We start from the raw sequence: 26011 nt of genomic DNA, 5'->3' as shown, positions 1-26011 counted from the left end.
CTGTCACATCTCTGGATTACCCTCCTGCCCTAGGCCACACCCTCACTGCCCCACCCCAGCTAGTGGCAGTGACAAGGAAGACACAGCCCCCGTGTGGGTTCCACCCCGATGAAGAACAGCAAGAGGGCCAGGGCTGACCCCTGTGGAACCTAGGAGAGTCTGGTCCTTCCACAGGTCTTACAGAAGGACCACTTCTGACTCCTCCTCCTGGTACCATGGGCACATCTTAGAGAAACAGCTGTCCAGACCGCCGATTCTCATGATCGAGGGTAGTTTTGTCCTATGAAGTTTTGGTGAACACTGAAACAGATGATGGGACTGAGCCATCACTTCTAGGCAAATACAGAGTTACATTCCTGCAAGCCTCTGGTCTCAGCATTTTCGTAAACCCATCAATACATAACCTTGGTTTTTTTGCTTCTTTGGGGTTTTTTTGGTACGCGGGCCTCTCACTGCTGTGGCCTCTTCCGTTGTGGAGCACAGGCTCCGGACGCGCAGGCTCAGCGGCCATGGCTCACGGGCCCAGCCGCTCCGCGGCATGTGGGATCCTCCCAGACTGGGGCACGAACCTGTGTCCCCTGCATCGGCAGGCGGACTCTCAACCACTGCGCCACCAGGGAAGCCCCATAACCTTGTTTTATGTGTGCTTCTGCTGAAAGGTGCCTTATTTAATATCTGTTGTTGATTCATTAACACTGAACTCATGTCCAACAGCTCTCTAAGTCCTGCCTGAAATAAGTTTATTACCACACGTCTCTTCTGGTAAAGCCCACGGCAGCCTTCTCAAACTTAACCCACACTAGACAGTAGTACTGCAGCTCTCCACCGGGGCCACTTTAAAAGGCAAAATCGCCCCCCCAAAAGCAGAGACATGTGAAAAACATGGCACTAAATACCGTGTAAACAACACGTGCCGACAGTGACAGAGCTGAAATAGGAAGCTAGCGCGTCACCTTGTTCCCCCTCAGCTGGGTACATGCCTGTCAGGCGACTTTTGTGAGCTTTCGCGCATGTCTGGGAATGGGGCTTACAGATAAATTTTACAGCGTAGATTAATTTGTAAATACAGACTCCAAGAATAATGACAACCGCCTCTGTGTGAGAGGAGCAAGCTCCGTCCCTAAAGAAGCAACTCCCCAGGAGGCGGCCTACCTTGGCGCGTCGTGAAGACCTTGGTGAAGACGGCGTATGACACCTGCCAGGCTGCTTTCTTCACCTGCAGAAACTACTACCGGTACAGTGAGAGGCACTGGGCTTGACCACCTTGAGGACAAGGACCACACTTGTGAAACGACGTCACTCAAAAGCGGACTCGGAGGAGAAGAAATGGCGGCTCTCACGCATGCGCCCTCGGAAGAACGGAACCAATGAACTGAGACTGATTTCCCATCAATGCCTGATTGACAGGAGATGGGGAGTTACCTGCTGACCAGTGAGCATCCCCCAAGAATCTCTCCCCAGCTTCAGGCCAACTAATTCACTGCTTGGACTCTGATTACTTGCCTATAGATAACAGCCAGCCCTAAACCCTCAACGTACTTGCTATATAAAATGCACTTCCCGAATTGCAATTTCTCTCGGTTATTCCTGTAAAAATTCAGTTTCTGGTGATGTGAGCTCGCCTCAGTTTACCTCTTTATTTAGGAGGACATACTGAAATGACAGACCACTTGGGACAACTTGTTAACCAGGATAAATTCCTCTGGCAAACTGGGCGGGCTTACCAGTTGTCTTTCCTTCAAGTCTGACCCTCCTGGCATTTTAGAATCAGAGACAGAGAGGACCCCAGAAAAAGAAGAAAGCCCTTCTCACTGTGGAAGAAAAAAAATAAGGATTGGAGTCATTCATTTAAATATTTTAAGAGTCTAATCTTATACCCCAATGTGATGAAACAGTATAGATCAGTTAAAAGGGTTTAAAGCAGTTTCCCAGGTGTAGTGGTTGATGACATACAACTAACTGCAGGTGTGCACTCCAGTACTCCCTCTCCCAGTGCCCCCACCCCTGCCCACACCCACACCTCCCACACCTCCATCCCACCTCCACCCCCACCCTTGCAAAAAAAATCAAGGGGGAAATTTGAAAACTACAGGAATCTATTAGCTGGTCCAGGCTCCTGGAGGCTAGAAGCTACTGAAAGTCGCATCCTTTAACATAATAAAGCCAGAGCTCAGCCCTCTAAATGGGTGAGAGGTCGAGTCACCTACTGTCTTCTGCGCGAACAGAAGCCACTTCCTCTTCCCCCTGGGGCATGAAAAGTACTGACACATTCTGATATTCCCTCCCAAGATTATGCTGTGAAACAATGAAGCCTGCTTGACTTATACCTCCGTACCTATGGGGAGACCACTTTGGAGGGCATTCTCTTTTATAAGAGATGTTTTTTAACATCAAGCAGTATCTTCCTTCCCATGTTCCTCCTATTATAGATTAAGGCCTGAAACAAGAGCAAATATAAGGAATACTTTTTAAGTCATCTTACTGTATTTAGTCTGAACCACTGCAAGTTCTCTCCTCTGATTGACAGGAGTGACAGAAATGGCTTCGATTTGCTGCGGGGAGCCAAGCCCTGGGCTGGGAACTTCATCGTATCATCACAAAATCTTATTGGGTCAGTTATTATTCCCATTTTATAGATGTGGAAACTGAAGGCCCAGAGTCACAAGTCAGTAAGTAGTGTTGCAAAAATTCAATCTTAGACCCATCAAGCTGCAAAACCCATGCTCTCAATCTCTATGCCATTTGACTACCACATAGGCAGTGTTCTTCTGACATAGTGCTACTGTTGCAAGAAGGGGGACCCCTTCCAGGGCCCGAGAGTGGGCTCTTGTCTAACACTCGGAAATGAATTGTCCAAAGAGACACACAAGCTGACAAAGCAAGGGGCTTTATTGGGAAGCGGCACCTGGGTGGAGAGCAGCAGAATAAGGGAAACCAGAAATGCTCTGCCACGTGGCTCGCAGTCTCAGGTTTTATGGTAACTGCCTTAGTTTCCGGCTTATCTCTGGCAATCACTCTGACTCAGGGTCCTTCCTGGTGGTGCGTGCATCACACAGCCAAGATGGATTCCAGCGAGAAGCATTCTGGGAGGTTGGTAGGACATATGGACTGGTGTCTCCTCTCTCCTTTTGACCTTTCCCAAATTATTCTGGGTGGTGGTAGCTTGCTAGTTCCTGTTCCTTACCAGGACCTCCTATTGTAAGATAACTCATGCAAGTGGTTACTATGGTGCCTGACCAGGACAGACGGTTTCAGTCAGTGGTTCCCCTAACACTGCCTATAAGTAAGTTATGCTTACTAGCTCTAGCTTAAAAAAAAGAAAAGAAAAACGTATTCACTTCTGAATATTAGACATTAAAAAAAGAATATGAGTTAATATGTGACAAAACACTTATCTTTTATGAGCATGAGTAGTGTATACCTATCAGAAAACACATGCTATAAAGGGATAAGGAGAACCTAAGATTAAATGTTGCAATGAAATTTCAGGGTAGGACAACACCAGCCAGACAGCAGAAGCCTCCCAAATTTCACTCATCGCTACAGTCACATTAATCTGGTGGTGGCATATAAGGCGGATTGAGGGCATGGGGGTGGGAAGGGCAGACCCAGGAAGGCCTGTTAGGAGAATATTGCAACAGCTTAGGTATGAGCTCATTACAGCAGTGTCATTGAGAATGGAAAAGAGGAAACAAATACAAAGGATGATATGGAGATAGAATCCAAAATGCTTGGTGAGGGAAGGAAACTGTGAGGTTTTCAGTCTAAGAGGAACCTTGCCAGGGAGAAAGAAGGGGTGTGAGCTGTCTACTCTGGCTGACATTTTTGATAAACCTTAAACAGTTAGCCCATAAACATCTATCTTCAAGCTGTTCCTCCCAATCTTCATACACATCCCACGAAAACGCTACCATTTTTACATATTATCTTTTTATTCCCCTCATGAAATCACATATTTATTTTAAACAAGTTTCTCCAACAACAAAAAGAACCTTTATATTCTATATTCCTCTTCCCACCCACTCCCTAAAAGTCCCTACTTTTTTTTTTTTTTTTTTTTGGTACCTGGGCCTCTCACCGCTGTGGCCTCTCCCGTTGAGGAGCACAGGCTCCGGACACGCAGGCTCAGCGGCCATGGCTCACGGGCCCAGCCACTCCGCGGCATGTGGGATCTTCCCGGACCAGGACGTGAACCCATGTCCCCCGCACCAGCAGGCGGACCCTCAACCACTGCGCCACCAGGGAAGCCCAAAAGTCCCTACTTTTTAAGTTAATCCTCTTATAATATCTGAGTCAGTAAAATATTTGTTAGACTAATTTCCTCTAGCACTAAATTTCATAGATAATCAAAAGGAGGTATATTCTACTCCTATTGCTTTTCTCAGAAATTTGTTAACTGAAGGATGGTCTTACTTACTTACGCATGCTATATAGTATTTTCTTCTAATTAAATGCTTTACTATGTCAAGCATGAATGGGTAGACAGCTTATAGACATTGAGAATTCTCCAGTGAGCTGCTAAAGCTGACAACCAGATACCAGCATGGACAGACCCCATGAATCTTCATAACTATCAAATTAAGACACAAGAGACTTTTGTCTCACTGGTGAAACCTAGTCAGGAACTAGGCAAATGGAGGGAATTCAGGGAACATGCCCAGGGCCTTCCTGCCAGGGCAGTAACTGGACAACCTGCTTGAGTTGGTCTTGCCAGAATTTTCTACATTGGAAGAAATGATGCAAGTAAGAAATGAGGACACATCCTGAAGAGATGGTAAGAGATTAGTATTAGTTTTATGACGTTGGCAAGTGGGAAGACTGTATCAAAAGACAGAAAATTCCAATGAGCACACATTTATAAGACACTTATTTCAGTATAAAACCCTGTACTAAATTCTGTGGCTAACACAAAAATTGTTCTTATATTTCATAAATATTTATGGAATGCCTACTTTGTGCCAGGCACTCTGTTATAAACAGGGGATAAATACAGTAGAAAAAAGACAAAATTCCTGTCCTCATGGAAACCACTATGTAGTGGGAAAGGAAGACAAGAAACCAAAAAACAAAAAGTACTGTGAAATGCTGTCACAGAGAAGGTGTTATAGCGCATACAACAGGATCCCACACACAGAGCCAGCTGCAAGGATCGGGGGTTGCAGGAATTTTTTGAAGTAAAGCCAAGTGTATTGGTTTCCTAGGGCTGCCATCACAAATTACCACAAAGTTGGTGGCTTAAAACAACAGAAGTTTATTCTCTCACAGTTCTGGAGGCTGGAAGTCTAAGATCAAAGTGTTGACAGGATCACACTCCATCTGAAGACTCCAGGGAAGAATTCTTCCTTGCCTCTTTCAGTTCCTAGTGGCTCCCTGCCATCCTTGGCCTTCCTAGGCTTGTAGCTGTATCACTCCACCCTCTGCCTTTGTCATCACATGAACTTACTCCTTGTTTTCTCTGAGTTTCTGCATCCTCTCCCTTTCTTACAAGGACACGAGTCAGCGGGTTAGGGCATCACTCTTAACTAACCACATCTGCAAAGACCCTATTTCCAAATAAAGTCACATTCTGAGGTTCCAGGAAGTCACGAATATTGAGGGAATACTATTTAACCCACTAAACCAGACAAGAAATTACAGAGGCCTGGTCTAAGGTTGTGGCCATATAAATGGAAAGAAGAGGAAGGAGCCCAGAACAACTCTGTGTTCTCCAGCATGGATGACATATTGGTGCCAGCTCTGAGATGAGGCATTCCAAGCAGAGGGAGCTTTTCTTGGGGTGTTGGTATTACCAATTCTTAAGATTATAGTTACTATTCTTGAACATCTGTTATGTAACATGTTTTCTAAAACTCACAACAACCCTGCAAAATAGGTATTATTTTCAGGTTACAGCTGAGAACACTGAAGCTAGAGGAGTGAGGAACTTTCTCAGAACCCCTCAGTTTGGAGGAGGTAAAAGATGGGAGAGAAGGGGTGAGTGGAGAATATGGAAGAGCGCCCACACGAGTTTCCTAGGCCAGTATTTATACCAGGAAATGATCCTAGAGTAATGAAATCTTGGCAGGATAGTTACATTCCTTTAATTACTATCTTTGGGAAACTCCATACATTGTCGCTAACATGGTTTATATGGAGAAATTCACAAGGCAAATTTGATGTTTCCTTCCCTTTACACGTTTATATGTGTGAGTCTTCTACTGAAGAATCAAGCAATCTTGTCCCTCAGTTAAAAGTTGTAAAAACTAAGCTATCAAAATTCAGCCATCCCTAAACTTGGCATTCATCTGCCAAACCAAGAGCTGTCCTGCCTTTTCATCCCATCATTGGACTAACCCATCCACAGGCTCTCAGCCTCTGGGAGCTTCTTCTTGCGCTTGTTAAAGAAAATTACTCAAAACACAGAAGTAAGGCAAAAAATAATTTTGTGACCTTTTAATGCCCTGCTGGACAAGCCCTAATAAGCCCACTTGTGGGTCATCTCTTTTGAGGAATGTAAGTTCGTTTCACTTAATATCACAGTTGATAAGGGCAATGACATTTTACAACTCTGTAAAATTATAAGTTTAACTTCTTAAAAAAACGATAAAGTGTGATTATTTTTTCTGTCTAGCAGAGAAAATAACCTTCCAAATCAGTTTTATAACACCTACAAGTTTTGTTTCTAATTTAGCAATTTTTACTAACATGCATTTTCCTATTGACTTTTTTTTGTTGTTGTTGTTGCTTTTGTTTTGCGGTACGCGGGCCTCTCACTGTTGTGGCCTCTCCTGTTGCGGAGCACAGGCTCCGGACGCGCAGACCCAGTGGCCATGGCTCACGGGCCCAGCCACTCCGCGGCATGTGGGATCTTCCCGGACCGGGGTACAAACCCGTGTCCCCTGCATCGGCAGGCGGACTCTCAACCACCATGCCACCAAGGAAGCCCCCTATTGACTTTTTAATTTCACTTCTTACTTTCTCCCCGTGTGAGTTTTGTCGTTCTGCTAGTTTACTGCTAGTTTACTCCTTAATAATAATGTAAATAAAACTTTAATTCATGCTTACCGTCTTTTTCTGAGGCTCATGCTGATAATATTGAAATGACTAATATATCCCAGGTAAGAAATGACCCTCCAACCCTACCGCAAGTACTTCTATAGCAAGCACTATTGTAATGGCTTGTTTGCCTGCCTTCTCTGCCAGACTAGGCAGTAACTTCTAAGGAGTCACTGAACATTTCTGTCTTACGTCCCACTGTTGTCTCCAGAACCCAGAGGATGAGCTCAACAAAAATCCCTGAATGAGTTTCATACTCAAAATGCCTCTCCTTTCTCCCACACTTTCTCCCACTCTTCTTTTTCATCATAAGCTGAAACTCCCACATCTTCTCTTTTAACTTGAGAATGGCTTTCTTAACCATCTGCAACCTCTTTGAAAAGTACCAACTTATTATCTAGTTAAATGATACGTTTTTCTCCCAATGGCAGACACACAACAGGATCTAGGCTGGAACAGGATAGAATTCACATCATCTTCCTGAGCATCAGTAACCTTCAAAAATAAATTTTAATAAAAATCATTACTACCATTTTGAAAATGAAAATGTCAGTTTTTATTACGGATAGAAATTGGTTACATGACTAGCATATTATAAGGACAGTGCTGTTAAATGAACTCTAAAATGGACAGCAATATGTAAAACACCTGAATTACATAATCTTCTCAAGCAGAAGATGCTATATTCATACCCATAAACCAATTAGCGTTCAGTGTCTATCCAGTCAAGGAATGAGCCTCAGTATTCTGATCCAGCTCTTTGTTGAAAGACTATTTTTTTAATAGGATTTTTTTTCATTTATTTATTTATTTTTGACTGTGTTGGGTCTTCGTTACTTTGTGAGAGCTTTCTCTAGTTGCGGTGAGCAGGGGCTACTCTTTGTTGCAGTGTGAGGGCTTCTCATTGCAGTGACTTCTCTTGTTGCAGAGCACGGGTTCTAGGCGCGGGCTTCAATAGCTGTGGCACACGGGCTCAGTAGTTGTGGCTCACAGGCTCTAGAGCGCAGGTTCAGTAGTTGTGGCACACGGGCTTAGTTGCTCCGCAGCACATAGGATCTTCCCGGACCAGGGGTCGAACCTGTGTCCCCAGCATTGGCAGGTGGATTCTTAACCACTGCTCCACCAAGGAAGTCCCTGAAAGACTATTCTATTGGTATTAAATTTGTGGTAATAATGAAAGCCTTGGTAGGTATCAAATATAACTGCCAGTTATCAATTTATTGACTCAGCTTTAAATTCATCCTATATGCCTACTCAGTAAAAACAAATTTGGGCCCTTTATCCTTCCTTTGTAGCTGGCAAGATATTAAGCTTTCTCAGTAGAGGGCGCTGGAGAGGCACTGCAGGAGGAAAGAGCCTTGTTCCTCCTTCAGTGTGTTCAATTAGCAGGCTCCTCAGAATCCGGGTTCCCAGCAGAGGAAGGGTCCCCCATACACAGCTTCTCCAGCACACGCAGCTTCTCCAGCATTAGGCTCGTGCAGCAGGGGCAGCTGCTCCAGTGTCCAACGCCCAAACCCAAGGCCTCCCCAGCACTGAGCGCCCATAGTACCAAATGGCCAGCGGCACCCGGCCACCAGCAGCTCCCCCCAGAAATCCCCTCAGGCATGTTGTAATGGAGGGTCGCTGGAGAGACACCTTCTACACAGATTCCTCCAGTACCCTAGAGGATGGATCTCCAGCAAGATTCCCTGGCACAAACCCTATGGCAAAGTCTGGATCTAAGTTCGGGGCTGTAGGGTGGGTGGGGGAGGTTCTCCCTGGGTGCTCTGTCTAAACTACTCCTTATATCTGTTACTCCTATTATCTGGTAGAGTTTTCTCTGTTTCTTATGAGCCAATCCCTCATTATTCCAATCCCATCATAGTTAATAATTCTTTGTATTAAAGTTTCCCTGTTCAAATTACTGTGTGCCTTCTCTCTCCCGACTGGACCCAGACTGAGACAAAACCCTAGAAGCAAAATGAAAGTCAAACACCTTTTTAAAGATACCTTATTGGACACTTCATATAAAGAGAATTTTCCCACGCAAAAAGTTTAGTCATACAGAAGTGAAATAACATATTTAAAGAAATAGAAATCATTTACATATTTGGGATTTAGGTAGCTAAGAAAAATGAAAGCATATAGATTTTTCTTATGCTTTTCTACTGATATAAACAGTTCAAATCATCGTAACCATGTTTGTTTACTTTGAGATGAGCAAGATGTATCATTTTATTATCCTGGGAGGGTCTCTGCAGTGTCCCCGGTACTTAAAATTGGCTTAATGCTAAGTTAAATGCAGGTCAGTCACAGACAGCCAAATGACTTACAAGCTCTGGCTACCCTTCAGTAAAGAATTTTCAAATCCTTCTGTCATCTTTAAGGAAACATTTCTCAGTTGTTTAAGTAGAATTGTGAGAGACTACAAAAGGGAGAAGCACTGTTCGGTAATCAGAGCCATGGGCAAGTTACATTACATCACTAGGCACCAGTTTCCTCATGTGTGAAAGGGGGATAAAGATAGCACCTACCTCACAGGGCTGCTGTCAGGACTGAATGAGTAAAGATATGTAATGCACTTAAAATTATGCCTAGCAAGTAAGTGTTTGCTATTATTCTTATCATCCATGATCTTATTCCTGAAATGCTATTAATTTTACAATACAATTATAAAATAGACACTATACTCCCTTCATAATTCCAACAGGAGAACCAACATTTTATGTAAGCACTTAGGCTAAGTAAGCAGCAGTAAAAATGTTCTGTATATCCAGTAGCCTTATACTAATATGGGATTTGGTCAAGTAATGACTACCTGCATCAGAAATAGCATGTAAGTAGCTTTTCAAGTGAGTTTTGCTAGGATTCTAATTCTATTTGGAGTAAACGCAAATTTTGTAAATGTTAAGAAATTGCCAATGGCATAATAATCATCCAAACTTCTTATATGTTAGAATGAAGGCTACCTCTTTTTTCTAAGAATTTGGGGTTGCAGAGAAAGTGAAGTTTCTTTAAATTTAGTTTTATAATTTTTGAAGTTTTATACCTTAGATATTATCTTTGGGTTTAACTCCTGCTGATGGGCAGGTACATAACTTCAGACAAGTGTTTTCACCTATTCAAATCCTAGTTTCTTCCCCTATAACATGAGGATGGAAATGCCTGTGATGAAAGATGTTCACAAGAATTAAATGAGATAGGGAATTCCCTGGCATCCAGTGGTTAGGACTCCACACTTCCACGGCAGGGGGCCCAGGTTTGATCCCTGGTTGGGAAACTAAGATCCCGCAAGCTGTGCGGTGCAGCCAAAAAAAAGAATTAAATGAGATAATGTCTGTAAAGCTGGGATCACTCATGACGTCACCACTGCTCAGTAAGGGAAGGCAGCAGCCATTCTTATTACTATTGCTGAGGATTTTATTACCTAACTTTCTGCCTTATTAATTTCACGACCTCTTTTTTAAACAAGTACGTGTCAGAAGAAGATCCTATAATGTCAATGTGCGTATGATAAAAATTAACCAGAACCTGAAGGTACCTTGAACTTAGTTGCTTACATGCCAGCTTAATATTTCTTTTCTCTCTATTTTCCTTTCCTTCCAAAATAAATGTCTCCTTTCTAAGCCCGAAGTGAAGAGCATGTGAATATTTCTCAATGAGCTCTTTTACCTGTTTTTCATTGTTTGGCTGAGAACCACCTTGAGCATTCCTTATACAAAGTGTGGTAATTTCACCATCCACTGTCTCTTGACATAGAGCATGAAATTTTTTCAGTGTGCTTTCATAAAATCCGCTCATCTTTTTCAGGTAAAGGAAAATATCTGTGTCGAGAACAAGCCTTTCTCCTCTTCTCATAGTCTCAGGTGTTGAGGACCTGGGTGGCTTTAAAGAGTGACTACTTTCCCATGTACTCCCTCTGGGGCTCTGCCTATTCCTGTTTTTTTCTAAAAGAGAACTTGCTTTTAATATCAAAGACTCTTTGAGCTTCTTGATAGCCAGAAATGATCCTTGAACGGAGATTCTTCCATTAGCTTCCAAAGGACTGAAGCATAAAGCTGGGATTTCCATTTTCAGGTCCATTACCAGACTTCTCAGACCAATTTGACTCCGAAAAACAGAAAGATCAAGGACAGCATTTACAGAGCTGAAGACCTAAAATTAAACAGAGAAATTAAGACAGCACCACCTAGTGGAGCAGACTACATAAACACATTCTTTTTCTGCCACTTTCTTGGTCTCCCCTGCAGTAGCCCCTAAACCAGGCCTCAACTGCCTAGCACAGCTGGCTTCTTGCGCCATCGCTGCCCATCAGACGGATGCCACAACCCTATCAAGGCCACAGTGTTCGATTTGGGATTCACATTTCTCACTGGATTACCCTAAATAGAGGTGGTCAAATATTTTTTCAGAGGCAGAATGCTTTTTTGAAACAAAGTCTTAAGCAGAACCCAGAGGAGTACACTGTTCTGGTTCTGCTCTGGATAGGGGTCCTCGTAGAGAGCCCTCCAAGTTAGAAGTTCCTCAGATGGCTGCACAGAACCCTAGGTTTCTTACAGAATAAAGTTTTAAACCAATGCTTTGAATTTTACTTTTTCCTCTTACTTCCACCTTTACTGTGTCTTCCAAGCTCCTTTTTAATGTTCATCCTAATTGTTTTTTCCCCCAGAAAAGAAGTCTTTAGGTAGATGCCTGACATCATCCATGACAGCATAAAAGCTCACTGTCACTTTAAAAGCATTAAGAGGGTCATAGAGAAACATAAAAATGACCAGGCAATAACGAAAAAATTTCAAGACACAGGTTTGACCTTTAACACTGACTCAGGTTAACAGGAGTTTGCACTTTCTTTTCTAGAAGTCATGGGATGAGGGTGCTTTGTGCCTCCTATGTAGAGGAGATACTCTGCAGAAGAAATGGGATCCAGATAATCAGCATTACACTTACCTTTTCACTAAAATGGGAGACGGTGAGTTGAGCGGGTCTGACCATCTCTGCTAGATAGTGTTTCTTTTTTCTGATGACATTCTCTGCAACTAAGTGGAAAAAGGGCCACCAGAAGTGTTTGTGGCACAATACACTAATAATTATTTTAATTAATGATAATAAAGATGTTCAATTCTTTTAAAATACCTAAGATTTTTTCTGTGTTTCCTCTAAATTCAGCATTTACATAGTTTTTCCTTCTACTTTAACACATTAAAATTTATACATATATATGTATACATACATACGTAAGACACTTGCATGTTTTGTATGTTATACATAATACATAACAAACACCTGAAAGTAAATCCCCCACCACTCTGTTAATTATGGTCATGAGGAGACTTCATCTTCCTGAATCCAGGATATCACACTGTCCTGGTTTGTTTTCCTCTAATTCACTGGCTGACCTGCTCAGTCTCCTTCGCTAATTATCCCCATTCTATCTCCCCATTCTCTAGGCTTTGGCATGCCCCCTCCCACGTCCCTGCCCCGCCGCCTCAGGTCTCACACCTCTTCGCTAACCTTACACCCACCCCCTGGGTGATGTCAACAATTTCCACAGCTTTAGACATCATCTCTCTATGCATCACCTCGAAAATCCTTTCTTCAACATCGACCTTTCTCCCTTCTGCCTGTGGAAATCTCTACTTCATTATCTGAATAGACGTCTCAACGACCAAAATTCAACTCTTAATAACTACCTCCCTTCCAAAAGTACTCTTCCTCCTATGTTCAGCATCTCAGAAAATGACACTTAGTCCATCTACAAATTCTGAACACCCACCAGTTCTCAATCACCTGCCCTGCTACCACCCTAGTCAAAACCAGCACCGACTAGTAGCTCTTATTCTCCACACGGCTGCCAGATGGATCACATTAAAAAAGGCCATCACATTCTGTCAGTGCTCTGCTTAAAACCCTCCAATGGCTTCCCATGTCACCTAGAATAAAATCCAGACACCTTGCTTTGACCCATGTGCTCCTAAACATAACCTGGTCCCAGCTGCCCATCTAACCACATCTCCTGTTCTCTCCTCCTTGCTCATTCCACTCCAGTCACACGAACCTCCCCACTGCTCTTCAGAACGCCCAGCAGGCTGCCCCTCAGAGAATGTTTCCCAGTCCTTCCCTGTGCCTAGAATTTTCTTCCCCCTAATCTGCATGAGTCATTCCCTTACTTCATTCAAGTCTCTGTTCAAATGTCACCCAAACAGAGTATTTTCCTACCCACTCTACCTAAAGTAGCACTATCCATCACATTCTATCCCTTTATTCTTCTTTATATTTTTATAGCACCATATTATATATTAATATGTATAAATATATAAGTATATATAAATATACAAATAAATAAAGCACACAATTATATATTCATTTATTGGCTTGTTTATTATCTCTCCACAGATGTATGCTTCATAAAAAAAAAACATTTTGCCTATTTCATTCATTGCTGTATAACCTCAAGGCCTAGAATGGTGCCTGAAAAGTAATAGGCACTCAATAAATACTTGGGAATAAATGAATGAATGAGCCCTCTCTTTCTCTCTCTGAGTTAATCAATGCAATACACAACACTAATAATTTCCCTCAATAATATAAAATTATTAACTTCTACGTTCCCCTTAGAGAAATAATAAGGAGCCCTTCCTGCCATCCCTTACCTGAACATCCCCATTGAGAAGGAATGACATAACTAATGGTGAGAGATAAAGGTACTGATAACCCACAGTCTTTTGGATCTCTCTCTGGACCCTATCTTCCCTCAAGCAGAGCAAGGTCTCTTCTGCTCCTACCCTTATGTAGTACTTTTACCTCCAAAAGGCTGGCATGGAGACTCACCCTTCTTTGGCAATTTATTCTACCAGCCACTATGCTGTACAGAAGGCTGCCCCATCCATGAGGCTGGAGGGGTGAATAGCTCTGCAGACCCAACTTCCTCACTTATGTCAGGTTGGAGGTGGGGAACAGAATGGCTCACTCTGACCTCAGATCCAAGCCATGTACCTTCAGTCCAACTTTCCCAGTAATAAAGCAGATACTATGTGAGAATATCCATTTGTTGGTTTGATCAAAGAGAAGCAAATGGTATAATTATATTGCTGAAGCCACCTCAAAATTCTCCAAGTATTTATCTTTTTTGTGAGATTATAGATAACTTTTGTGGGGGCAGTTTCTGCATTTTACAAATTTTCTACAATAAAATATATCACCTTTATCCCAAGATATAGACAGATTTAAAATATAGAAAAAAAGAAGTCTTTAAGACTGCCAGTTATTGACAACTCTATCATGAGACATTTTTGCATTTATTCCTGCTTAACACACTATTGTGCCACTTTTATACTCAAGAATAGAATTATTGAGGAGGAGCTTCAAGATGGCGGAAGAGTAAGACGCGGAGATCACCTTCCTCCCCACAAATACATCAGAAACACATCTGCAGGTGGAACAGCTCCTACAGAACACCTACTGAACACTGGCAGAAGACCTCAGACCTCCCAGAAGGCAAGAAACTCCTCACATACCTGGGTAGTGCAAAAGAAAAAAGAAAAAACAGAGACAAAGAATAGGGACGGGGGCTTCCCTGGTGGCGCAGGGGTTGAGAGTCCGCCTGCCGATGCAAGGGACACGGGTTCGTGCCCCGGTCCGGGAGGATCCCATATGCCGCAGAGCGGCTGGGCCCGTGAGCCATGGCCACTGAGCCTGCGCGTCCAGAGCCTGTGCTCCGCAACGGGAGAGGCCACAGCAGTGAGAGGCCCGCAGACCGCAAAAAAAAAAAAGAATAGGGACGGGACCAGCACCAGTGAGAGGGAGCTGTGAAGGAGGAAAGGTTTCCACACACTAGGAAGCCCCTTCGAGGGCGGAGGCTGCAAGTGGCAGACGGGCAGGAACGTCGTAGCCACGGAGGAGAGCACAGCAACAGGGGTGCGGAGGGCAAAGCGAAGAGATTCCCGCACAGAGGATCGGTGCCGACCAGCACGCACCAGCCCGAGAAGCTTGTCTGCTCACCCGCCAGGGTGGGCGGGGTCTGGGAGCTGAGGCTCGGGCTTCGGAGGTCAGATCCCAGGGAGAGGACTGGGGTTGGCAGCGTGAACACAGCCTGGAGGGGTTAGTGCGCCACGGCTAGCCAGGAGGCAGTCCAGGAAAAGTATGGAGCTGCTGAAGAGACAAGAGACTTTTTCTTGCCTCTTCGTTTCCTGGTGCGCAAGGAGAGGGGATTCAGAGCGCTGCTTAAAGGAGCTCCAGAGACGGTTGGGAACCGCGGCTATCAGCACGGACCCCAGAGACCGGGATGGGACGCTAAGGCTGTTGCTGCCACCACCAAGAAGCCTGTGTGCAAGCATAAGTCACTCTCCACACCTCCCCTCCCGGGAGCCTGTGCAGCCCGCCACGGGACCCTGGCACCACAGCCCACCAGGGTCCCGTGATCCAGGGACAACTTCCCAGGGAGAACGCACGGCGCACCACAGGCTGGTGCAACATCACGCCGGTCTCTGCTGCCACAGGCGTGCCCCGCAAGCCGTACCCCTCCTTCCCCCCCGGCTTGAGTGAGCCAGAGCCCCCGAATCAACTGCTCCTTTAACCCCATCCTGCCTGAGCAAAAATCAGACGCGCTAAGGTGACCTACATGCAGAGGTAGGGCCAAATCCAAAGCTGAACCCCAGGAGCTGTGCGAACAAAGAGAAAGGGAAATCTCTCCCAGCAGCCTTAGGAGCAGCGGATTAAATCTCGACAATCAATTTGATGTACCCTGCATCTGTGGAATACCTGAATAGACAACAAATCATCCCAAATTGAGGAGGTGGACTTTGGGAACAATGATATATATTTTTTTTTTCCCTATTTCTCATTTTGTGAGTGTGTATGTCTATGCTTCTATGTGTGATATTGCCTATATAGCTTTGCTTTTACCATTTCTCCTAGGATTCTGTCTGTCCATTTTTCTGTTTTGTTTTTTTTTTTACTTAAAAATTTTTTTTTCTTAATAATTATATTTTATTTTAATTATTTTATTTTATTTTACTTCATTTTATCTTCCTCTTTCTTTCTTTCTTTCTACTTTTTCTCCATTTTATTCTGAGCTGTGTGGATGAAAGGCTCTTGGTGCTCCAGCCAGGCGTCAGCGCTGTGTCTCTGAGGTAGAAGAGCCAAGTTCAGGACACTGGTCCACAAGAGACCTCTTAGCTCCACATAATATCAAACAGCAAAAATCTCCCAGAGATCTCCATCTCAACGCCAAGACCCAGCTCCACTTAACGACCAGCAAGCTACAGTGCAGGACTACCTTTACAGACAAGCAAAAGTTAAAAGAATTCAGCACCACCGAAACACCACCAAATGCTAAAGGAACTTCTCTAGGCAGGAAACACAAGAGAAGGAAAAGACCTACAATAATAAACCCAAAACAATTAAGAAAATGGTAATAGGAACATACATATCAATAACTACCTTAAACGTAAATGAATTAAATGCTCCAACCAAAAGACATAGACTCGTTGAATGTATACAAAAACAAGACCCATATATATGCTGTCTACAAGAGACCCACTTCAGACCTAAGGACACATACAGGCTGAAAGTGAGGGGATGGAAAAAGATATTCCATGCAAATGGAAATCAAAAGAAAGCTGGAGTAGCAATTCTCATATCAGGTGAAATAGTCTTTAAAACAAAGAATATTACGAGACAAAGAAGGACACTACATAATGATCAAGGGATCAATCCAAGAAGAAGATAAAAGAATTGTAAATATTTATGCACTCCACAGAAGAGTACCTCAATACATAAGTCAAATACTAACTGCCATAAAAAGGGAAATCCACAGGAAAACAATCAGAGTAGGGGACCTTAACACCCCACTTTAACCAATGGACAGATCATCCAAAATGAAAATAAATAAGGAAACACAAGCTTTAAATGATACATTAAACAAAATGGACTCCAGTGATATTTATAGGACATTCCATCCAAAAACAACAGACTACTCTTCCTTCTCAAGTGCTCATGGAACATTATCCAGGATAGATCATATCTTGGATCACAAATCAAACCTTGGTAAATTTAAGAAGATTGAAATTGTATCAAGTATCTTTTCCAACCACAACGCTATGAGACAAGATAACAATTACAGGGAAAAAAATCTGTAAAAGATACAAACACATGGAAGCTAAACAACACACTACTTAATAACCAAGAGATCACTGAAGAAATCAAAGAGGAAATCAAAAAATACCTAGAAACAAATGACAATGGAGACACTACAACCCAAAACCTATGGTATACAGCAAAAGCAGTTCTAAGAGGGAAGTTTATAGCAATACAATCCTACCATAAGAACAAGGAACATCTCAAATAACCCAACCTTACACCTAAAGCAATTAGAGAAAGAAGAAACAAAAAACCCCAAAGTTAGCAGAAAGAAAGACATCATAAAGATCAGATCAGAAATAAATGAAAAGGAAATAAGGGAAACGATAGCAAAGATCAATAAACCTAAAAGCTGGTTCTTTGAGAAGATAAACAAAATTGATAAACCATTAGCCAGACTGATCAAGAAAAAAAGGGAGAAGACTCAAATCAATAGAATTAGAAATGAAAAAGGAGAAGTAACAACTGACACAGCAGAAATACAAAGAATCATGAGACATTACTACAAGCAACTATATGCCAATAAAATGGACAACCCGGAAGAAATGGACAAATTCTTAGAAAAGCACAACCTTCCGAGACTGAATCAGGAAGAAATAGAAAATATAAACAGACCAATCACAAGCACTGAAATTGAAACTGTAATTAAAAATCCTCAAACAAAAAAGAGCCCAGGACCAGATGGCTTCAAAAGCGAATTCTATCAGACATTTAGAGAAGAGCTAACACCTGTCCTTCTAAAACTCTTACAAAATATAGCAGAGGGAGGAACACTCCCAAACTCATTCTACGAGGCCACTATCACCCTGATACCAAAACTGGACAACGATGTCACAAAAAGAGAAAATGAATAGCAAAAGCAATCTTGAGAAAGAAAAACAGAGCTGGAGGAATCAGGCTCCCTGACTTCAGACTATACTACAAAGCTACAGTAATCGAGACAGTATTGTACTCGCACAAAAACAGAAATAGAGATCAATGGAACAGGATAGAAAGCCCAGAGATAAACCCACGCACATATGGTCACTTATCTTTGATAAAGGAGACATGAATATAGAGTGGAGAAAAGACAGCCTCTTCAATAAGTGGTGCTGGGAAAACTGGACAGCTACATGTAAAAGAATGAAATTAGAACACTCCCTAACACCATACAGAAAAATAAACTCAAAATGGATTAAAGACCTAAACGTGAGGCCAGACACTATCAAACTCTTACAGGAGTACATAGGCAGAACACTCTATGTAAAAAAAAAAAAGGTCATGAAGAACCTAGGGGCAAGATGAGAATAAAGACGCAGACCTACTTGAGAATGGACTTGAGGATACAGGGAGGTGGAAGGGTAAGCTGAGAAAAAGTGAAAGAGGGGCATGGACATATATACACTGCCAAACATAAAATAGATAGCTAGTGGGAAGCAGCCGCGTAGCACAGGGAGATCAGCTTGGTGCTTTGTGACCACCTAGAGGGGTGGGATAGGGAGGGTGGGAAGGAGGGAGACACAAGAGGGAAGAGATATGGGGACATAGGTATATGTATAACTGATTCACTTTGTTATAAAGCAGAAACTAACACACCATTCTAAAGCAATTATACTCCAATAAAGATGTTAAAAAAACAGAATTATTACTTTTTAAATACACTTTAAACTTTACCAGTCCCATGAATTACTTTAATGAAATTCAATTTTTAATTTCGTTACAGAAGTATTTCTAAGATTACAAAAACTTGATTGGGAAATACCTTTTTTTTCTTTGAATGTTACATATGCAACTCCCTTGGTTCTTGTTGGATATATCACATCTTCAACAACTCCACCCTCATTCTCAATATCTTGAAAGTGACTCTTCACTAATATGGTCAGCGACTGATCATTAATGGAACCAACTGGAAGACCAGCAACTACAATTGTTCTTTCAGAAACTTCGGATTCCTTGACCTTCAAAACTGATGCCTGCAAAAACACAGTAGGATACTCTTCAAATATATAGGATTCTGCTTAATATAGGCAATGTTACACAACAGTGGGAAAAGCTATTATATTCAATAAAGGCGCTCTTGCAATTGATTAGATACTTGAAAACAAATATTAAGTTTAGAGCCTGGTCTCATACCATATGCCAGCATAAACTCTATATAAATTTGAGAGTTAAAATGTAAAAAGGAAACCCCTTTTTTTAATAAATGGAAAACACTGGTTAACATTTGTCTGATTTTAGAAAGACCTAAAAATAATTGTAATCACAAAGGAAAAGATTGAGATATAAATTTTTTTTAAGATTTTTTTTTTGATATAGACCATTTTTAAAGTCTTTGTTGAATTTGTTATAAAATTGCTTCTGCTTTATGTTTTGGTTTTTTGGCCCTGAGGCATGTGGGATCTTAGCTCCTTGACCAGGGACCACCTGCATGGGAAGGGGAAGTCTTAACCACTGGACTGCCAGGGAAGTCCCGAGATATAAATTTTTTACATCAAAATTTTTTTAAAAGTCAAGCTAACCAATGAAAAAAAAACCAAAATACCTAGGAATAAACCTACCTAAGGAGACAAAAGACCTGTACGCAGAAAACTGTAAGACACTGATGAAAGAAATTAAAGATGATACAAACAGATGGAGAGATATACCATGTTCTTGGATTGGAAGAATCAACATTGTGAAAATGACTCTACTACCCAAAGCAATCTACAGATTCAATGCAATCCCTATCAAACTACCACTGGCATTTTTCACAGAACTAGAACAAAAAATTTCACAATTTGTATGGAAACACAAAAGACCCCGAATAGCAAAAGCAATCTTGAGAACGAAAAACGGAGCTGGAGGAATCAGGCTCCCTGACTTCAGACTATACTACAAAGCTACAGTAATCAAGACAGTATGGTACTGGCACAAAAACAGAAAGATAGATCAATGGAACAGGATAGAAAGCCCAGAGATAAACCCACGCACATATGGTCACCTTATCTTTGATAAAGGAGACATGAATATACAGTGGAGAAAAGAGAGCCTCTTCAATAAGTGGTGCTGGGGAAACTGGACAGCTACATGTAAAAGAATGAAATTAGAACACTCCCTAACACCATACACAAAAATAAACTTAAAATGGATTAAAGACCTAAATGTAAGGCCAGACTCTATCAAAGTCTTAGAGGAAAACATAGGCAGAACACTCTATGACATAAATTACAGCAAGATCCTTTTTGACCCATCTCCTAGCAAAATGAAAATAAAAACAAAAATAAACAAATGGGACATAGGAAAACTTAAAGTCTTTTGCACAGCAAAGGAAACCATAAACAAGATGAAAAGACAACCCTCAGAATGGGGGAAAATATCTGCAAATGAAGCAACTGACAAAGGATTAATCTCCAAAATTTACAAGCAGCTCATGCAGCTCAATATCAAAAAAACAAACAACCCAATCCAAAAATGGGCAGAAGACCTAAATAGACATTTCTCCAAAGAAGATATACACATTGCCAACAAACACATGAAAGTCTGCTCAATATCATTTATTAGAGAAATGCAAATCAAAACTACAATGAGGGGCTTCCCTGGTTGGTACAGTGGTTGACAGTCCGCCTGCTGATGCAGGGGACACGAGTTTGTGCCCCAGTCTGGGAGGATCCCACATGCCACGGAGCGGCTGCGCCCGTGAGCCATGGCCACTGAGCATGCGCGTCCGGAGCCTGTGCTCCACAACGGGAGAGGCCACAACAGTGAGAGGCCACAACAGTGAGAGGCCCGCGTACCGCAAAAAAACAAAACAAAACAAAACAAAAACTACAGTGAGGTATCACCACACACTGTCAGAATGGCCATCATCAAAAAACCTACAAACAATAACTGCTGGAGAGGGTGTGGAGAAAAGGGAACCCTCCTATAATGTTGGTGGGAATGTAAATTGATACAGCCACTATGGGGAACAGTATGGAGTTTCCTTAAAAAACTAAAAATAGAACTACCATACGGCCCAGCAATCCCACTATTGGGTATATACCCTGTGAAAACCATAATTCAAAAAGAGTCCTGTACCAAAATGTTCATTGCAGCTCTATTTACAATAGCCAGGACATGGAAGCAACCTAAGCATCCATCGACAGATGAACAGATAAAGATATGGCACATATATACAATGGAATATTACTCAGCCATAAAAGGAAACGAAATTGAGTTATTTGTAGCAAGGTGGATGGACCTAGAGACTGTATTAAAGAGTGAAGTTAAGTCAGAAAGAGAAAAACAAATACCGTATGCTAACACATATATATGGAATCTAAAAAAAAAAAAGTGGTTATGAAGAACCTAGGGGCAGGATAGGAATAAAGATGCAGATGTAGAGAATGTACCTGAGGACACGGGGAGGGGGAAGGATAAGCTGGGACGAAGTGAGAGAGTGGCAGGGACATATATACACTACCAAATGAAAAATAAATAGCTAGTAGGAAGCAGCCACATAGCACAGGGAGATCAGCTCGGTGCTCTGTGACCACCTAGAGGGGTGGGATAGGGAGGGTGGGAGGGAGACACAGGAGGGAGGAGATATGGGGATATATGTTTATGTATAGCTGATTCACTTTGTTATACAGCAGAAACTAACACACCATTGTAAAGCAATTATACTCCAATAAAGATGTTAAAAAAAGAAAACAAAAAGTCAAGGTAACCACAAAATTTTGGAGTTTGGAGTTAGCTGTATGTTTTCTTGACTGTAGAGTTGAAAGTACAGAAGGTAATAAAAAACACATTCTCTTTTTTCTTTTTTTTTGGTAAAATTAGGAAAAAGTCACCATAAAAAAATAAAACCCTGGAAATAACATTGGAGCTACAGTGAAGTAAACCCTGCCTTCCACCACATACCTGAAATAGAATTCAACCACTGAGAGCACATGCTATTGTACACTGTGCCACCCTGGGAACAGAGGACCAAGTGCAAGTAGATCCTTCCCTGGGCTCACTCTCTGTGAACTTCTTGTATTAAGGTTTTAATTTGTTCCCCAGCTCATTTAGGGGAGTGGACCTATAAACTTCTCCCAATGCATATATAGATAGGTAGCCCAGCTTGATTACACCAGAGCTCAGACATAATCTATCCTAAATTACCCCCAGGGAGGACAGGATTTCTCACAGGTCCAAGTAATGGTTAATAGATCATAAAGATGTTTCGCTTTTCAGTTCAGAGGACTCTATATACTCAGAGTAGGACTTCACTGGGGATAGGCAAACAGCTTCTGACCTCCCTGATCAAGAAAACAGTCTAAGCACACACACAATGTCCATTCTAACCCAGGAGCATCTTAAAATGAAAGTAGAAGAATAAAAAAGAGAATAAACACAATTAAGGGGAGCAATCAGCAGCATAGAGGAGATTTCAACAATTTCTTGTAGACGGAAAAGATACAGAAGTATGTGGAAGGATAAGACAGAGGGAATCCAGAATAAAGAAAAGGGGGTTGCAATGGAAAGGTGACAACTTTCATGGCAGAACCTCAGAAATGAAAAAAGGGACCAAACCCAGAAAGCTTAGTTGAAAAGCTAGTGGCAAAACAAAACTGAATGGACACTCTAGGGAGAATCTGACCTGCTATTATGGGTGCTGGCACCTCAGAGCAAGCCCCCTCCCCCTCCACTTTCTGGCATTTGAAGGGGCCCAAGCCTAAAGATCAGAAGTAAACTAAAGTGTGCATGTTTTCAGTAAATTATAGAATACCAAAAAAAAGAATCTATTTGACACAGCTGCGAGGAACATTTTTCTGTAAATGGAAAAAGGAAAAATACACATGACATTGGACCAAAAGGAGAAAAAGTAATCACAGCACACTATTATTAGGCCCTGCTGTAAACAGTATTTACTGTTTGCATAATAATATAGACACTCTCATTGTTTTTTATCTTTTAGACTAATTCTGTTAAATCTTCAAAATACCAAAGACTTAAATATGATTATAGAATAAAATGGAAACATTCAACCCTGTCAACGTAAGAATAAAGGCAAAACTAACAGAAGTTGAGAAAAAAAGATAGAAAGAAAAATCTATACTTATATTACTGAAAATCATGTAATACCATCAAAATTTTAAGTATATTATGAAAGCTACAAAAATAGTCCACAGGAGAATTTAAAAATATTACTAAAACTTTCAAGCTTGAAAGGTGGGAGAAGTCAGAGGTTACTTGAGTGAAATCCTCATTTATCATAGCAGGAATTCAATAATAGAAAATGCCTAAAGTCAATGATGACCGCCCCCAGGATATGCACTCTCTCAGCATCTCCTCTGACTTTTCAGCTGGTGGTTATAAAATAAGGTGGCAAAAATGTACCTGCATTTCTTAGAATAGAGAGTATCCTGTCAATTAGTTAATCAATTAACAAATACAGTATTAATGAAGCAGGTGTTCTATATCTGGCAATATGCTGGGTACCAAAGATGACACATACAAAGACATAAAGCACACCCCTCACCCTGAAATTGTTCCACCATAAAAATTTACTGAGCATTTATTATGTGCGGGGCACCTGAATGGGCCTTAAGATTACCAACACACACACACAAAAAGAGCCTCTAAGTTATGGATGAGAAGGAGGCAGGCACATACACAAATCATTTCAACAGAGCTTGGTAGGCACATAAAGAAGGAGGTCTACTTCTCTACAAGAAGAACAGACCAACACCCCAAAATCTAAGAAGGATACAGGACCATTCACAATAAAGGTCACTTAGGATTAGGAAGCAAGATTAATCCTGGCTAAAGCAGTCAAAGAAGGCTTCATGAAACAGAGACCTTGAAGGCTGAGGTCGAATTTTAACTAACGGTCAAATTTAATTAAAAATGCAAAAGAGGGCTTCCCTGGTGGCGCAGTGGTTGAGAGTCCGCCTGCTGATGCAGGGGACACGGGTTCGTGCCCCGGTCCGGGAAGATCCCACATGCCGCGGAGCGGCTGGGCCCGTGAGCCATGGCCGCTGAGCCTGCGCGTCCGGAGCCTGTGCTCCGCAACGGGAGAGGCCACGACAGTGAGAGGTCCGCGTAGAGCAAAAAAAAAAAAGAGTTCACAGCAAAAGCAAAGGGACAGAGGAATGGAGGATGAAAATGGCTCATATTGAGACATATAAAGCAAAGGTAGTGTCTCCTGAAAAGGAAACTCATAATAGTTATGGACTCTTTGTTATGGGAGCTCATTTAGGGGAGTGGAGGAAAAATTCTTAAAATATTCAGGGACAAATAAATTGCACAGGAAACAATAAAAATATAAAAATGTGTTCCTCCATCCTAGACCCAAGTGGTAAGATGTAATTATCCCAAAATAGTTCTTTCTAGAAAAGGAAAAAAAAAATGACAGATTTTTGAGACTTTAAGGGGATTTTTATTTCACATGAGATTTGTCTTGATTTACTATACATCTGGTTCTAACAGTCCACACCAACCTCCACGGATAAGTGGCTAGTGAATTAGCTTCCTTTTCTTCATCAGTGCCAAAGAAAATCTTTAAATCAATTTAAATTCGGAAAATCTTACTCCGCCTCTGCCCTCATCAATACTAATACCATATTTCTTTGTTCAAATGTCTACATTTATCTTTGAAATCAAAGAAACTTCTCCTTGATGGCTATTGATGGCTTCTATCCACCGTTAAGAAGAAAAAGAGAGGTCTTGGAGATAGCCCTTTCAAGAGTTACCATATGGAGATACAGAATTTTGAAACATGAGCAGCATTTTGGTCGGCAGGTATTAAAATGACGGCAATTTCCCTGCATCAACGATACATTTTAAGAGACTTTTGACCATAGTATCAGAAAACAAAAAGAAAAACTGTGAGTTTATTTTTGTAAGTAAAGCACTTGGGAGAGATAATTAAATTTATTCACTGAGTTCGCTTACATTCCTTTTCTCAAAATTAGGTGTCTATTTTCATTCACGTTGCCTTTACCGCCACCGGTCAACAAAGTCGCACTTGCACTTCACAACTGCTTGGGCACTTCTGACCGGGAATTGAAGGCCCTGCCACTGCTTTTAAGCGCTTGATACAAAGTACACGGAAGCCTAAATATTAAATTTGCTAACTGTTCTTGCTAGGCAGCAAAGATGGTGACAACACAGAGCCCTTTGGGTCTGGAGAAAGAACTAAGGCCACAAGAGAAAATTCCCGCTAAGACGTCAGGCTGCTTTCCCAGCTGTGTCCTTGGCTAGAATCCTTCTTGCTGGCCCTTTACAAAAGGAAACGGTGGCCTCCATTTCTGGGCAATTCTCTCCTCTCCTGCTCCCAAAGTGTGGCAGGACAACAGTTAAGCCCTAACACTGGCTGCGAGTCCACTCGTCGACCAAACAGCTGTGTCCCCGAAAACCAGGCACTAGGTGCGGGAGGAGGCCGCGGCGATGCGTCCCTTTGGAGCTGGCCTGCGGTGAAGCGCGCGGAACTGCCACCTGCACAGGTGCAGGCAAACCGGGCTAGGTTTGCCTCCGGGGTCCCTCCCCGCGCCTCCCCGGTCACCCCGCACCCTCGCCCGTTCTGCCCGGCTCCGCGTCCTCCTGGGGGACCGTGGTGACGGGACGAGGACCCCTCCGCCCTGCAAAACCCAAAGCAAAAGCAACTTGCCATGGCGGAAGAGAGACGCGCCCTCGGCGGCCGGCGGGGCCCAGATCTAGCGGAGCGCGGGCGGCGCGGCAGGAGCTGGCTGATGGGTTTTGGTTTCGGTTTTCTGTTCCCGCTCGTTTGGAGACAGCCCCTCCACCCCACCCCGCAGTTCTGCGGCCTCGGGTCTCGGGGCCTCGGGATGAGAGCCCGGACCTGGGACGGTTGCTCTCCGGACGCCCTCGGTAGTTTCGCAACTTTTGAAATCAAGATGGAGAGAAGTGGGGGTTG

At 42.4% G+C, this 26011-nt stretch overlaps 1 protein-coding gene across 1 annotated transcript; it reads right to left on the bottom strand.

Moving 5' to 3' along the window:
* Window positions 1–8058: 8058 nt before the first annotated feature.
* RBM43 (RNA binding motif protein 43) lies at window positions 8059–25960 on the bottom strand. Its single transcript, XM_024752733.1, has 4 exons — window positions 25745–25960; window positions 18893–19103; window positions 11962–12050; window positions 8059–11169 (listed from the first exon to the last, which is right to left on the bottom strand). Exons 1-4 carry the CDS (start codon window positions 25745–25747, stop codon window positions 10438–10440), a joined length of 1035 nt encoding a protein of 344 aa, XP_024608501.1. The 5' UTR covers window positions 25748–25960; the 3' UTR covers window positions 8059–10437.
* Window positions 25961–26011: the final 51 nt, after the last annotated feature.

The sequence above is a fragment of the Neophocaena asiaeorientalis genome, unplaced genomic scaffold (genome assembly GCF_003031525.2).
Source record: "Neophocaena asiaeorientalis asiaeorientalis breed wild unplaced genomic scaffold, Neophocaena_asiaeorientalis_V1.1 scaffold868, whole genome shotgun sequence".
In the NCBI taxonomy this organism is placed as follows: domain Eukaryota; kingdom Metazoa; phylum Chordata; class Mammalia; order Artiodactyla; family Phocoenidae; genus Neophocaena; species Neophocaena asiaeorientalis.
The sequence above is the reverse complement of the archived record's forward strand: the minus strand, read 5'-3'. Positions and strand labels throughout refer to the sequence as shown.